This window comes from Thalia democratica, chromosome 9, assembly GCF_965202585.1.
Source record: "Thalia democratica chromosome 9, ktThaDemo2.hap1.1, whole genome shotgun sequence".
NCBI lineage: Eukaryota > Metazoa > Chordata > Thaliacea > Salpida > Salpidae > Thalia > Thalia democratica.
Window position 1 is genome coordinate 19,241,031 of NC_139173.1, and position 15,717 is coordinate 19,256,747.

General features: G+C 25.2%; 1 protein-coding gene across 1 annotated transcript; it reads left to right on the forward strand.

Moving 5' to 3' along the window:
* The first annotated feature begins 341 nt into the window (after positions 1 to 341).
* On the forward strand, positions 342 to 14,012 carry LOC145843927 (putative dimethyladenosine transferase). Its single transcript, XM_082951205.1, has 9 exons — positions 342 to 406; positions 5,280 to 5,476; positions 7,345 to 7,596; positions 7,753 to 7,854; positions 9,390 to 9,482; positions 10,068 to 10,132; positions 10,661 to 10,724; positions 13,040 to 13,146; positions 13,784 to 14,012. The coding sequence occupies exons 1-9, from the start codon at positions 352 to 354 to the stop codon at positions 13,824 to 13,826; spliced, it is 978 nt and encodes a 325-aa protein (XP_082807331.1). The 5' UTR covers positions 342 to 351; the 3' UTR covers positions 13,827 to 14,012.
* Positions 14,013 to 15,717: the final 1,705 nt, after the last annotated feature.

Here is a 15,717-nt window from a genome sequence, read left to right on the forward strand (position 1 = left end):
TTATTTTAAAGATATAAAATTGCCTTAAACATCTTAACTTAAAAAACAAGAACAAATAACATGTATAATAAGTTTTAACAAAATGGTTAAGTTGAGTATCAGTTTATGCATAGTTTAAACAAAAAAATCTATAGCAAAAATGTTAACATAAATTTAATTAAACTACATTCATTAAATAAAATTTTGGTTTAAGTTCAAGTTTAAAAAAAATATTTTTTGTGTTTAAGAATTGTTCAAAGTATGCTGTTAGTAAAAAAAGGTTTTACATAGGTATATTGTAACTTTAGCTGTTATATTTCATAAAGTTTTCCAATTACAATAATATTTTTTTTAGGCTTAAATAATATTAAAATGCCAAAAGTAAGAAGTGAAAAAAAGTATAAAGCTCTAAGAAACAATCAAAAAGGTTTGTTTTGTATTGTTTAGACAAAAAAAAATATTATAAAGATAATATAGGGTTTCTACACACACAGGTTGTTTATATACTATGAAAAAAAAATTATACAACTTTTTTTGTACTTTAATACATTTTTCAACAAAGTTAGTTTTTGTTTTGATTTCTATAGATTTAGTTTTTTTTTTCTCCAATATTTATCTATTTTGATTACTAGAATTTTGTATATTTTATAAATAAGAGCTTGATATACATACAGATAGGTTTTGCAATTTTCTGCTTAACAATTTTCATGCATCTGTTTTTAATAATTTTTCATAAATTCTTTTCTATAAGAATAGGGGGAGGGGGAGTTCCAACATAATGTTCTACTAGATTTAGCATTGGTTCTTATACTAAAGCTAAAGGTATAAACTATTAAAATAGTCAGCTTATATAGATTATAAAAACATTAAATAAATTTTGAGATATAGATTTTTTTGTAAAAAAAATCTTATACAAACATATGGACCGCAATGCGTTCATTTTCAGTTTTCTCGGAAATTTTAAGTTCACTAAAATTCTATGTTCTCTTTCATTTTTTGAGCTTTTATAGACTTAAATTTTTATAAAAGGTTCCTTTTACAGTTTAAAAAACTGTAAATGTTATGATTTTCTATATAAAGTGATTAAAAAAATAAAAGTAGATTAATTATTTTTTAAAAAATTAATTTTCTAAAAAAAAAAAACCTGTATTCAATCAATATTAATAATAGTAATGGAATTTCTTTTTAGTTTTAAAGAACATTGCTAAAAAATTAAGTAGAGATAGACTTTTAGTAAAAGAGTCTTTTTTGTGTTTTAATTTGTGCCTTCCATTAGAAACCTATTCAGAAAACTGATTTTGATAGCTTATATTTCAAAAGGTACTTTGAAATTTTTTAAGCAGTTGAAAATGTCTGATAGCTCAAATAAAATAATCAACTTGTTAAAAACTAGATGTACCTTTTACTTGAAAACTAGTAATGAATGTGTTTAAGTGTTTTTACTAGATAATTAACTTATTACCTATGCAAGCTGTAGATTGCTAGCTTTTAACGTGTTAATAATTTTTTATGTTTAGAGAAAAGTATCAACTTAAACAACTAAAATAATTTAGATAAATATTTATTTCAGAACAAAATGCAATCTTGAAAAACTCCTAAACACCTGAAAAAATCTAGAACTTGAGAAACTAAAAAACAATCCTTGAAAAACCTGAAATTTTGAACAAAAATCACTAAAAACCGTGGAAAAACATGCTTTTTGAAACAATTTTTAAATGTTAAGTAGTAAAACTTTGATTTATTACTAAAAGTCTATCAAAAAGATAATTTTTTTTATCATAATCAAAAAATTCTTTATTAAAAACTTTTTTAAAGTAGGTTTACAGTATCTTTTCAATGTTGTTATAATACTTAACCTTAAACCTAATTTAACCTTAAACTTAACTCTAAACTAAAAATGGACTAAAAGATGTGTACTTTTAAAAACTTGGAAGAAATTTAGAATACCTGGAAAAAGTTTCTCAAAAACCAGTGACAACCCTCAAATTATCTTGGTTAATAAATATCCTGTTAAATTTTTTTACAGCATAATCTTATCAATTAGACCTTTTGGTCAATTTTTTTTAAATTTTTTGTTGTTGTGTGGTCCCTAAAATTTTTTAATTAAAATTTCGAATTGTCATAAATATCTGTCTTTTAACTATTAAATAGAACATTTAATATTTTTAATATCTCATTTATTTAAATACTTGGCTTATAGCTGTTAAATGTTAAGTTTATCATGTCAATTATACTTATAACACTTACTACTTTAAAAAATTAAAAGTATTAAGATATTCTTTAAAATAAACGCCTATTTGTTAGTAATTATCATGCTTTCTCCCACGACCCTCAAATGTAAGGTTGATTTAAAATGTTAGTTTATTTTTTACATTATTTATCATAACAGTTATAAGACAATTGTGATAACATGGAGTGAAGGTTAAAGCAATTTTTAAAATTATAATTTAAACTATGTATAAAGCGGATTGGTAACATTTCCAACCCGCGCTTTATTCCCAACCAAACGATTCCAACCCGATCAAATCCCACCCAAATCAAATCACCCAATCAAATCCCGCCTGATCAATTCCCACCCGGATCAATTCCCACCCAAATCAAATCCCACCCGATCATTTCCCACCTGAATCAAATCCCACCCGATCAAATCCCACCCGATCAATTCCCACCCGAACCAATTCCCACTTGATCAAATCCAACCTGAATCAAATCCCACCCAAATCAAGTTATTAAATTCTTTTATTTCTGAAATTGGTTAATAATATTTATAATTATAAATCATTGGTTAATTCTCATACTACATTCTTAGAGAAGATAAATTTATTGAAAGCGCTTTTAACATACATGTTTAAAAATCAATTTTTAAAAGTCCTATAGCGGTAGATATTAAGTTATAATATTTTTTAGGTGTTTAAAAAAAGCACAAAAGACAATTGATAAATATGCATTTAAATATATTTTAGATTGTTTTGATTTTAAATTATACAGTAAGACAAATGTATTTTACCCTGTATTATTTTAAACATTTACATCAGTCTTTTTGTAACTGTAAGTTTTTATTAGTTGTTTAATTTTTTTTTAACTCATCTAATTTTACATAAATAATAAAACATATGTTTTAGAAAAAAAAACTTCATAGTTACAATCAAAATAAGCTCATTTTTAGGTAGATATAGTACACAATTAATTTAGTTGGTTTAAAAGCTAAGACTTAAAGAAAAAATTGAATTACAACCGAATAAGAACTTTTTTAAATAACAAATATTTTTTTAAAAAGACCAATTTTTCTATAATAATTTATTCACGCCGCAGGCATCAAATACTTAAAATTGTTGTTAAATTAAACTTAGGAAGTATTGTTTTAAACAAGAAATATGAAACATTAAGCTTAATAAAACAGAATATTTTCCAAAAATTGCACTTAAAAAAAATTATGCTGAGCAATATTAATTTCTATAGGTGTTACAAAGGTAGATTTAATTGGACATAAATCAGTTACTGTAGAATACTTTGTTATAAAAAATAGTTCGGATATTAAAAAAGCTTGAATTTGCTTTGAACCTGATTTGGATTGAATTGTATTAGCCGGAAAAGCATTTTACAAAAGATAGGCCAATTTTCCTTGCCGGCCGTAATTACTTAAAAAAATCTAGTAATCAACGAACAAAAGTAATTTAGGTCTAGAGTTTAATAAAATAAGCATTAATATAATTTTCAAATTCCAAAGTTCTTATTAAAGAAAAATATGTTATACAGTACTATATTATTTTGTTGTTTTAACTAAAATATAATTAAGTGTCAATGTCAATTGTTCCAACTCGTACAAAAAAAAAATAATTGGACATAAAATAGTTACCATGATAGAAAATGATTCCAATACTTAAAACTTATTTATTATTTAAAACTAATCTGGATTAAACTTTAGTAACAATGATAGCATTCTACAAATAACAGTAAAACTTTCTGTTGCTTGCAAGTCATAATTAATTAATTATTGTAGTTATCAACAAACAAAATGACATTAAACTAAAAATATCATAAAATAAGCAACAGTAACAATTTTAGATTAAATAAAAAAAATGTTTTTACCTTACTAATTTTATATTTCAAATTATTTTAAAAAATACAAAAACAAAAATTTAATGTGAGTTCCAAACGTATTAAATTTTTTAATTTGTACAAGAATAAATATAATTGGGTTTGATAATATACTGGGAATTGAACGGGTAGGAATTAATTTGGGTGGGATTTGATTTGGGTAGGATTTGGTCGGGTGGGATTTGATTTGGGTAGGATTTGATTGAGTGGGATTTGATTCAGGTGGAAATTGTGCGGGTGGGAAATGACCGGGGGGATTTGATTTGGGTTGGATTTGATCGGGTGGGATTTGATTTGGGTTGGATTTGATTTGAGTTTGAATTGATTGGGTGGGAATTGTGCGCGGGTTGGAACTGAACGGTTCCTGTATAAAGTGATGTATATTTAAAAATGCACCAATAATAAGTTAAATTTTATTAGACAGAGTTAGGACTACACAGTTGCTATTTTCAGGCTAATTTGAACTCTTTAACAGTTAAAAAAGGCTTGTTTCATTTTATTGTTTTAAAGCTCAGGCTAGTTTACATGTTTTTAAACTTCAGGCTAATTCTTTTTACTTTTCTTCTTTAAAGTTGTGTTTTGTCTTCTAGATATAAAATCATTCGCTTGATTATACCAAGGGTTGTTTTTTATTAAACTTAGCTCATGCTACACTTTTCAATTTCACACAAACTCAAGCTAGTTTTTGGTCATATAGCCTACTTTTTTTTGCTTTAAAGAGTGGTGACCAGGTTTCAATTAATTCATTACTTTGTTTTGATATAATAATATTAGATATATTGTTATTATAAATTATCAGTCGCAGCTACTTAATTTTTAACTTATATCAGACACTTTTCACGAAATTCAAGTTAATTTACTAAAACATCATAATATTAAATTTGCAGCTGCTTAATGTGTTTTAACTAGAATATAGTTATTTTAAAAAATTAGGCAAATATGTTTACATCAAATTATGAGCTACCCAGATGGGTGTGAAGTCGCATGTTGTGTTCAACATGGGTATTAAAATTTAAACGGAATATAAAGTTTTAAATTCTATATAAAATATATTAAACTATAAAACTTCTATCATGAAATAAAAAAAAATAATAGATTATAAAGCAGTGAAACTGTGGTAGTACTAAATAAATGTTTTGTATCTGATTTTTTTTATTATTAAGTTTCAAATTCTTAATACTTATTTAGAAATTTATTTACAGCCACCAATATGGGGGTGAGGCCACAACAAGGCATTTCAAGTACAACTTACAAGTTCAACAAGGCTTATGGTCAGCACATTCTCAAAAATCCCCTCATAATTAAATCCATGATTAAAAACTCTGGTCTGAAGCCCACTGACACTGTACTTGAAATTGGTCCTGGTACGGGTAACATGACCGTTAAACTTATGGAAGAGGTTTGTATTTGTTTTTGTTTGTTTTAAGTGTACTCAACAAGTTAAAACCTACATTTACGCTTATTGTTTAAAAAAGTTTCAACTGAGTTTATTGACAAAAAAATTTATAGTAAAAAAGTTAAACAATTATATAAGAGATCAGCAAATGTATGGTTGTTTTTATTAAAACTTTAAATTGAATATAAAATGGTATACTAAGAAATAGAAACATAAAATTTTAGGCTAAAAGGTTTCAATTTTACTTTTTTTTAAGTTTTCATATAGCTATCTTTTTATTAACAAGGCAATTTAGATATGTATTTTTAAATTTGATTTCATGTTAACAACATGAAATAAAATATAATAAATAAAATTTCATAAGTTCACGGTCAGTATTTTAAAATTACTCATCTAAAAATACTTTCAGTATCTTAATTTAAAAATTAAATATTTTAGCCACTGGAACTGAGAGAACAAACAACACAAAAATGTAAATTTTATCTTTGACCACCTATATACTATTGTGTGGTAGATCTTAAAGTTAATAAAATATTAAAATTGCAGAAAATAATTGCAGAAAATAAGTAGTGCTGTATAAGTGATAAAGTTTGAGATAAGATGTATAAGTGATCTCTGACTAGAGAGATTTATAAGTTACAAAAAAAAATTAAGTTTTTGGTTTTAATTCTTCTTAACCAATTCTTGTAAACGTATCCTTAAAATAAGAAAATAAATTATGATATTGTGTGAGTTTGAAGTAGGTCTTTCCAAATGTCGGCCAAGTGGCTCTCTTGGGGTTGATTAAGAAAAGCAAAAAACAAAGGTCTTGGGCGTTTTTAATGGTAGTTTTTTGATAAATTTTGGTGGAGGAGGCCATAGCTTTTCTAATTCCTTTAAAGGGGGCCTTTTGAAAAAAAGTTTGGGAAACCCTGATTTACATTAACCTGCCAATTAGGTACCAACTGCCAGTATGGTATGCACTTTTTAGCCTAAAAACACTATCCTCAAAACGTATTTTTATTTTGAAAAGAAAAACTAAAATCAGTAATACAAAAGTATTTCATTATAAAATAAAATATACTGACCTAGATACTTTTGAAAACATGTTTGTTAGTGTAGTTTTTCCTTTAAGTTACGCAGATACTTTTTTAAGCAGAAGCAAACGTTCATAAAATGCAATTGTAGCTTTCCAGAATTGTTACCAGCAGATACTTGCGTTTCTGCTGAAGGCAGTTGTCCTTTCTAGATCGACAGACCTTTTGTAAATATTATCAAGAATATTGGTGGTCTGTAAACAATGTCTATTTATAAAAACATCTATTGGCTCATACTAATCTGACGTAATTTTCTCTCTTCATTGATCATACAATATTATAAAAATATAATCACACAAATAACTAAAATATGATATTTTTTTTATATATCTTTTTGTGCTATGTAAATTGCAAAGGTACAAGGACATACAAAATAAAGTTGAATATAAGTATATATAGTAATCAATTTTATATAATTGCATATATTAGATACATACTGTAGACTTCTAATATTTTTTCAACAAATATGTTTTTTTTTTCGGGGATTTTGCTTTAACAGTCTTTTGTCAACTTAAGTGAATTTTTACATTATTTTAAAGACCAAAGTTTTCTAGGTACACACTTTTGCGTTATGTTTAAAGTGTGTACCTATTTGGCAAGTTACTGTACTTTAATTTTACTTATTTTTTAGATTTTTTATTTAAGTTAACTTTTCTATATCACAAGTGAACAGTACACAATTTATATGGCTTTTGTTTTACTTTTATATAGTGGTGAACTTCACCTATTAAATAAATACTTGATTAAATTACAACATTAACAAGTTTCGATTCCAATATGTTTTCCTGCCCACAGGTAAAGAAAGTAGTAGCTATCGAAATAGACACCCGCATGGCTGCTGAGCTAGAGAAACGAACACGTACTTTGAACAGATCTCACCAACTTCACTTGATATACGGAGATGTCTTGAAACTCCCAGTGCTACCGCATTTTGACGTATGTGTTTCCAACTTGCCTTATAAGATATCAGCCAAGATGTGTGAAAAGCTTCTTGATACCATTATTTTTAAAAGACCAATGTTTAGATGCGCTGTATTGATGTTTCAGGTATGTTAAAGGATTTATTTTTTATTTTTTAATTTCAGCAAAAATCCATTTTATATCTGTATTTACTAGTGAGATTTAGTAAGTTATGACATCAGTCTTAAACCCATTAATTTTATAAAAATTAATATTTCTTATTTCGTTCAACTTTACTAACAGAAAGAATTTGCTGAGTGTTTAGTAGCAGAACCAGGCTCGAAGTCTTATACAAAATTATCTGTGAAAACTCAATTATTTGCTAAAGTTGATATGGGTTCACATGTAAGTTTTATTTATAAGTATTAAATAATTTATATAACTGTTAATAAAAAATATTATCTAGATGTGATCAGGGTTGCCACTTTACCTGGAAACCTGTAAAAACCTTGAAAAACCTGTAATTTGACAATTTAGGTAAAAATAACCTAGAAAAACCTGGAATTTGAGAAATTTAAAAAAAAACCTGGAATTTTAACAATTTTCACATGTTCAGTAGTAAAATTTCGACTTGACTCAAAAAATCTATCATATAAATAAAAAAATTTTGTCATCATCAAAATTCTTTTTATAAAAAAAATGTTTAAAGTAGCTTTACATTATCTTTTCAAAGTTTTTATACTATTTAATACAGTTTCTTACCTTAGACTTAACTTTAAACTGAAAATAGACCCAAAATTGTGTACTTTTAAAAACCTGGGAAAGTTTTTGATAAAACAAGTGGCAACCCTGTGTGATGTATTATAAGATCTAAGTTATACTTATTACTTATAAATTTGTAAGTCAATGTTAATACACAGCTATTAGCAAAATGTGATATGTTATTGAATTGATTTTTGTTTATCCTTTTTTATTATTTAAATAACTGTTAATAAACAATTATTAGCCAGATGTAATATGATTTTACAAGTAAGTTTTATTAATTATTGAAAAATTTATAAATAGCTATCAATATACAATTGTTTTTTAGTTTTAATATCTTATTACATGTAAGTTATAGTTTTTATTACTAACAGAGTTGCCAAAAAACCTGGAAACCTCAAAAAACTTGGAATTTTAAATAATTTAAAAATGTTAAGTAATGAAATTTAGATTTGACTCAGAAATCTATCATCTATGTAGATCAAAAACACATTAAAAGTAGCTTTACATTATTTTTTCAATGTTTTTATATTATTTAACACAGTTTCTTACCTTAAACTTAACTTTAAACTAAAAATAGACCATAAATGTGTACTTTTAAAACCTGATGAAACTTGAAAAACCTTGAGAAAACTTGCCAAACATATTTGGCAACCCTGTAACAATTCATTTAAAAAGATGTTTGTTCATACAAAATAACTAGCTAATTGAAACATTTTATTACATTTAGTTTAAACAACACAATAAATGATTAACTATTTGAAAATACTCAGTTATTAAAAAATTGATACTTCTTAGTTTATTGAAAGTTGATTAACACTAGCAAGTTCCTTAAATTTTTAAGTATAAATATTTTATTGTTATAAATAAAAGTTGTTTGTTTTTCGGTACATGTTACTTCATACAATACTTTTTGTTTAATTATATTTTAAATAATAAAAAGTTTTCCACAAATATGTGTAAGTTATTTTCAAATATTTTGGTTACATGCATCTCACTATTAATACTATACAAAGATTTTCTTTTGACATGTTTATTATAAAATAAGTATTTAAAAGTCTCTGTCTTGATATATTAATCAACATTTATTTTTAAACATATTTGTAGTTCATTCTTATTGACCTTATATATGTAAAATATTTTTACCATTATTTGAGTTGTTTCTAACTATTTAACAGGTAGGTAGGAATAATTTTAAACCTCCACCCAGAGTAGAATCAGCTTTTGTCAGGTTGGAACCCGTAAACCCATCCCCTAAGATTAATTTAAAAGTAAGTTTCTTTAATTAGTTATTAATTCAATTAAAGATAGTTATAGCGTTATGTAAACAATTGTCATAACTTATCCCTTAAAACATTAGTATCAGTTTAGGTTACTAGTTTGCTGTTTAAAGTTTCTTCTACCATTTTTAAATTTATATCTTTTTAGAAACAGTTTTTTTTTAAACACCCAGAATGATAAGTATTTGATATATAGAAAATAAATGTATAAGCTAAAACGTAATTCTTTCTTTTATCTTCAAATTGCTAAGCCAATAATTATATACAATTTTGTAACATTATATTTATGTTGAACTTTAAGTAGTTTTAATTCTCATATACTTGTTTTTTTTATAACTTATACGTAAATTTTTTTTTTAGCCTCGGTTTTGCTGTTGGTTAAGTTTATAGTATACTCAAAACTTACTTAAACTAATAGTGTCAATAAAAAAAGTTAAATTAACAAAAATTTTCTGAATCGTATAAACATTTTGTGGCTATTTTTCAACCAATTTTCAATTGAAATACAATTTGATAACTAAGTAGCGTGTAGATTTACTTTTTATATTTTCATTAATTTGTTTGTCAATTAAACAGGAATGGAATGGTTTAACGGAAATTGCTTTCATCAGAAAAAATAAAACTTTAAGAGCTAACTTTGGGTGAGTTTATAGTAAAAAACTATTAAAGATATAAGTTATAATGATATAATAAATATAATATTAAAGATATAATTTAATCCTAAATATATGTATATATTTCATTATATAAGATAATAATAGAATGAAAATTAAAGTATTAATTAAAGTAAGTTGTTAACTAAATCATAATTAACCAAAATATTATTTAATAAAGCTGATTAAATAAAAAAATATAAACACAAAAAAAAAGCATTAAACAAATAAAGCAACACTATAGTCCAATTCTTTTTGCTTAAAAAGGGTAGGTTTTCTATTTGAAATACATATAGCTTAGATTTTAACTAAGTCAAACAAGTTATAACAACTTTTAACTATTTTAAACATCTCTAAATAGTTATATTTTGAACTCAGAATTACAGTTCATTTTAGTTACTTACTTAAAATTGACTAAAAGGATAAGTTATACTTATAAAATAAACCAGTAGTATAAAGTTGTATAAATAATATTGAAAGCAGACAAATAGAATACTACAAATTATTTTTTGACAGATCAAATGCGGCGATTTCAGTTATTGAGAAAAATTACAAGATCCATTGTTCAAATAATAAAATTGTTAGTTATATATTCAAAATTTTTGAATATGCATCTTGAGAAACATTTCAGTATACATCATAATTTTAATGTTCAACATCATACACTTTAAAATAAATATCTTATTTTGAAACTTAATTTGCTTTAATAATATTTTTTTATAAATAAGTATGCATAAATTTTGGAAAGAACTATGAGTTTAAAAAAAACTTAATAATTTGTTGTATGTTTACTACTGTTTCTAAAAGTGTGCTCTAGTGCAAAACAATGTTCTTGGGCGCAAAATAATTATTGAACAAAAAGTTTTGTTCCCAATTGAAAACTAAAATAAACTCTGTTTATTTTGTGCTGTTTTATAAGTTGTAGAGAAAAAATAAATAATAAGATTAGTAAACAAAAAAATCTAGAGTCATTTATAAATTAGTACATGCTTAACCTTAATAAGTAACTGGTTATATCAATAAAATATATTTTTACTTTCAAAGTTCTAAACTCAATAATCATACAAAATAGTTTGCGATGTTGTGTATATTTATTCAGGTATAAAAATTAAAATAAAGAACATGCTGAGAACATTTATATAATTTAAACAACTTATGATTTTCAAAACGATTTAGTTTCCAACTGCATAATACTATATATAATATTTAAATACATTCATTAACAAAATTTAAACTTAACCAACTTTTCAAGAAGATGAATACTAATATTAACTTCGAATATATATATATATAATGTATATATATATATATATATAAAGGTTTATATAAAGATGCAAAACTCAAAGAACTCGAGTTTCGTGACTATTCACTCTTCAGCTTTAAAACAAGTTTAAAACAAAGCACAAAACAAAATCACTAATGAAAGTTAAAATTTTTTTTGCATAAATAGATAATGACGTAATTTTAAAACTATCAAAAATCATGCAAAACGGCTTGTGCAAAAATTAATCTACCAATCGACAATAAACTAGCAAAAATTCATATAACTTCAGTGAGTAACTATATATTAGGACAGATAATTGAAAGAGATAAAGATAAAAGCCGACGGCAATAGCCCAATATGTAGGCTGTGTCTCAAAGAAGCATTAGCCGTTGTATATGCACTGAAAGACAAGAGATGCCTAAACAAAAGAAGCGAGTTTGTATCGTCTTGTAGACATATAAAAAAGTCGCTTTTAAAGTTTAACAAGTTTTAATGTCATCTTAAAATAACCTAAATTTCAATTTGCATCTTAATTTTATCTTTATCTCTTTCAATTATCTGTCCTAATATATCGTTACTCACTGAAGTTATATGAATTTTTGCTAGTTTATTGTCGATTGGTAGATTAATTTTTGCACAAGCCGTTTTGCATGATTTTTGATAGTTTCAAAATTACGTCATAATCTATTTATGCAAAATTTTTTTTAACTTTCATTAGTGATTTTGTTTTGTGCTTTATTTTAAACTTGTTTTAAAGCTGTTGAGTGAATAGTCACGAAACTCGAGTTCTTTGAGTTTTGCATCTTTATATAAACCTTTTTATTAACAAAGCCCTCAAGGTGGGCTCAGTGTGAAAAATTTAATTTATTAAGTTAAATAACTTAATTCTATACATATATATATATATATATATATATACCACAGATGTTCTTGTGCTAAAACTTTATTTCAACTAACGGCGTTTCACTGCTCTCAAATAAATTTAAGAACAGATCTGCGGAGTCTATAAAATATTAACACACATTAGAAAAAAAGCAGGAAAAGCATGTATAATTATGTATAGTGTTTGTGTAGGTAGTAACTATAAATGAACTTTATGGTTTAAAAACAAAGTTTGGGATAAAAACATAAAATTATAAAATTGTCTACAAAAAATATAAATTTAATAAAATTAGGCACTAACCTCATTTTTTATTGTAGTAGGCAATTTATATTTTTTGTAGACAATTTTATAATTTTATGTTTTTATCCCAACATTTGTTTTTAAACCATAAAGTTCATTTATAGTTACTACCTACATAAACACTATACATAATTATACATGCTTTTTCTACTTTTTTTCTAACGTGTGTTAATATTTTATAGACTCCGTAGATCTGCTCTTAAATTTATTTGAGAGCAGTGAAACGCCATTAGTTGAAATAAAGTTTTAGCAAAAGAACATCTGTGGTATTTATTCCGATAAGCTTAGCTTATCAGGATCTCCAGGATTTAACGCCTTTTAACGTTACATCTTATATATATATATAATTTAGCTATTTAAAACTTCTTATTTTGAAAACGGTATGTAAAACTGTTGTATATAAAAAAACGTAATGTAATTACAAAAATGAATCTAAATTATATACTAGACTGTACCAAAAGACCTGAATATGAAAGAAAAGGTGGTAAGTTTGTTGAAAGAGAAAGAAATGGATACGTGGAGAGCAAGACATATGAACGTTGATAATTTCCTTGAGTTAGTACTTTATATATAATGTTTGTTAAATGTTTATTTTGATTATTGGTATACTGAGAGCCAAGCATATGAATAAGACGATTTCCCTGCACCAGTGTTGATGTCGTTCATCAATTAATTGTTGTTTGTATACTTTCATTTAAGTTCACGAGTAGCTATCAAAAATTCCAACTTGCATCCAAAGGGAAATTACAAAAGTTGGTTCGTGAAATTAATTATAAAGCGATGTTTCACTCAGTTGATAAGATTAATAAGATTCTCAGTTATAATTATGATTTTATTAAAATAAAACTTAAATTCTATTATAACAACATGTTTATTATAATTGAAGATATCTTTAATCTTGTTTTGTAAGTAAATTTATGAATCAATAAAATTGTAAATACTTGTTTTATTCGTTTATTTTAAATACTAATTGATCAAGAGCCAAACACATAGATCAAGATGATATTTTCGCGTTAGTTTGTAGTTATGTATATATTTATCAAACACTTGTTTGTTCAAAATTCAATCAGACTATAACAATAGAATATCAAAAGAATATAACAATAGAATATCTTGTTTGAAATTTTGATTTCTTAATACTTAAATATAATCTATATGTATTATTTATTTTTTCAATACAGTATTTTTTCAGATTGCTGCTTTTGTTCAACTCTAACGGAATTCACTTCGCTTAAGTTGCAGTATGCATGTATACAATGGATGTTTAGGAAATTATTTAATTTATAATTGAAATTGAAAGTATTTTAAATTTCATACTCATAAAGAACAAAAAAATTGTAGTTAACATGCATTTAAATACTTGTAAAGTTTATGAGTAATATTTTACAATTTTTTAAACTTTACTTTTGTGTAATTATATATAGCAGGCGAATTAGGTTAATGCAAAATTTCTAAAGTTATAGTTTTTTGTTCGAATAGTTAATTACTTATTGACACATTTTGTTGGATATTTTGGAAAAATTTAAACATTTGGACTAAAAACGAACTCTTATAGAAATTATTTTTAGAGTTAACTTTCTAAGCACTTAGTATATCCACATAGTATACCTTTTACCTATGCAAATTTTAGTTCCAATTATTTTTTATTTTTAAACTGATTTCTTGTTGGCTTAATAAGTTTAAAGTTTTAAAACCTACTTAAATTTTATAAATTTTCTTAACGCTTACAAGTCTTAAAAATTTCTAATACGGTTTAATTTTAACACTTTTTCACTTTTTGTGTGCTTTGAATAAACTATATGGATTTGAATTAATTACTTTAGTGGTAATTGGGTTTGTTTTTAAACAGAAATATTTTGTTTAGTCACCATTAGTTTTTAAGTAAGGTTGTTACCGGTCAATTCTGAAGTATAGTTATTTTTGATAAATGGACAACTTTTAGTTCGCTAGTTATTTTAAGTGGTCCAAAGTTTTTGATACAAAAATAATTTTTATATAAGTTAATTTCAATATATTAGTATAACTAAAAAACTTGATAAAAAAAGAAATTTTGGTGCTTAAACTCATAATATGTCATGTAATGCTCTGTTTATATTGTTTTCATTTTTAAGACTGCTTATTATAAGTTGTATTAGTACGTTTTCTTTTCACGAGCTAAGTATTTTGGTCTACAAAAATTTAATAAATTAACGATTAACAAATTTCTTCTTAGACACATGTCGCAAAATACTGTAGGTAACCTAATGTTTTGTTTTGGAAACCGCTGAGTTCCAAACCGCGAACAATTCCCACCCGATCAAATCCAAGAACCGCTTACCGACCAAGGGTTAGGGTAACAGTGACAGTAAAAAATAAATAAAGAAACAAAAAAAAAAAGTTGGTTATGTATTGTGCGCATGTGGGAATTGAAAGTATACCCATGATTTGATACTTTTAATTGGTATAAGACTAGCATAAATTTATAACCAATGACATTTTTTATGGTCATATTACCTGTAATAAATTACAACAAGATTAAAACAAATTTATTTTAGCAAATATGGATTGAAATTTGTATAAATGGGCAACACAGTTTGGCACAGAGAAGAAGATAGTTTGTTATCTTTTCATATAAAAAATGTTACACTTCGATAACTATTACACTGGTTGTTTTGCAGTAAAAAATTGTCACAGGCCAAAATTAACCAAGTAGATGCCGAGACAGCAAATAAATTTAAGGATTTCAGTACAGCTATCAAATGCTAAACGTACGAGATCGGCAAATAAATTAACTCCAAAGTTTTCAAGCAATATATTTTTTTAAATTAAAAGTCTCAATTATTGGCTTTGCAAAGAGAAATATTTTTCAAGGTCAAGCGAGTATATTATATCATTTAAATTAAAATTTTGTTTGTTCCTATAATATTTAATACTTAACTAAATAACTGTCACCAAAACAAAATGCTGTTGGTGACACGTCATTTAGAAAAAAAAGCTCACATTGTTACATTATCACTATTAGATAGCACAAAGTGTCGAAAATTCATAATGTTGAAACTTCCAAGCAAGTGTTTACCAACGCTGCTGTAACAAATACATGCAATTATAAACTAATTAAATGAACAGTGACACCAAAGTGAACCTACA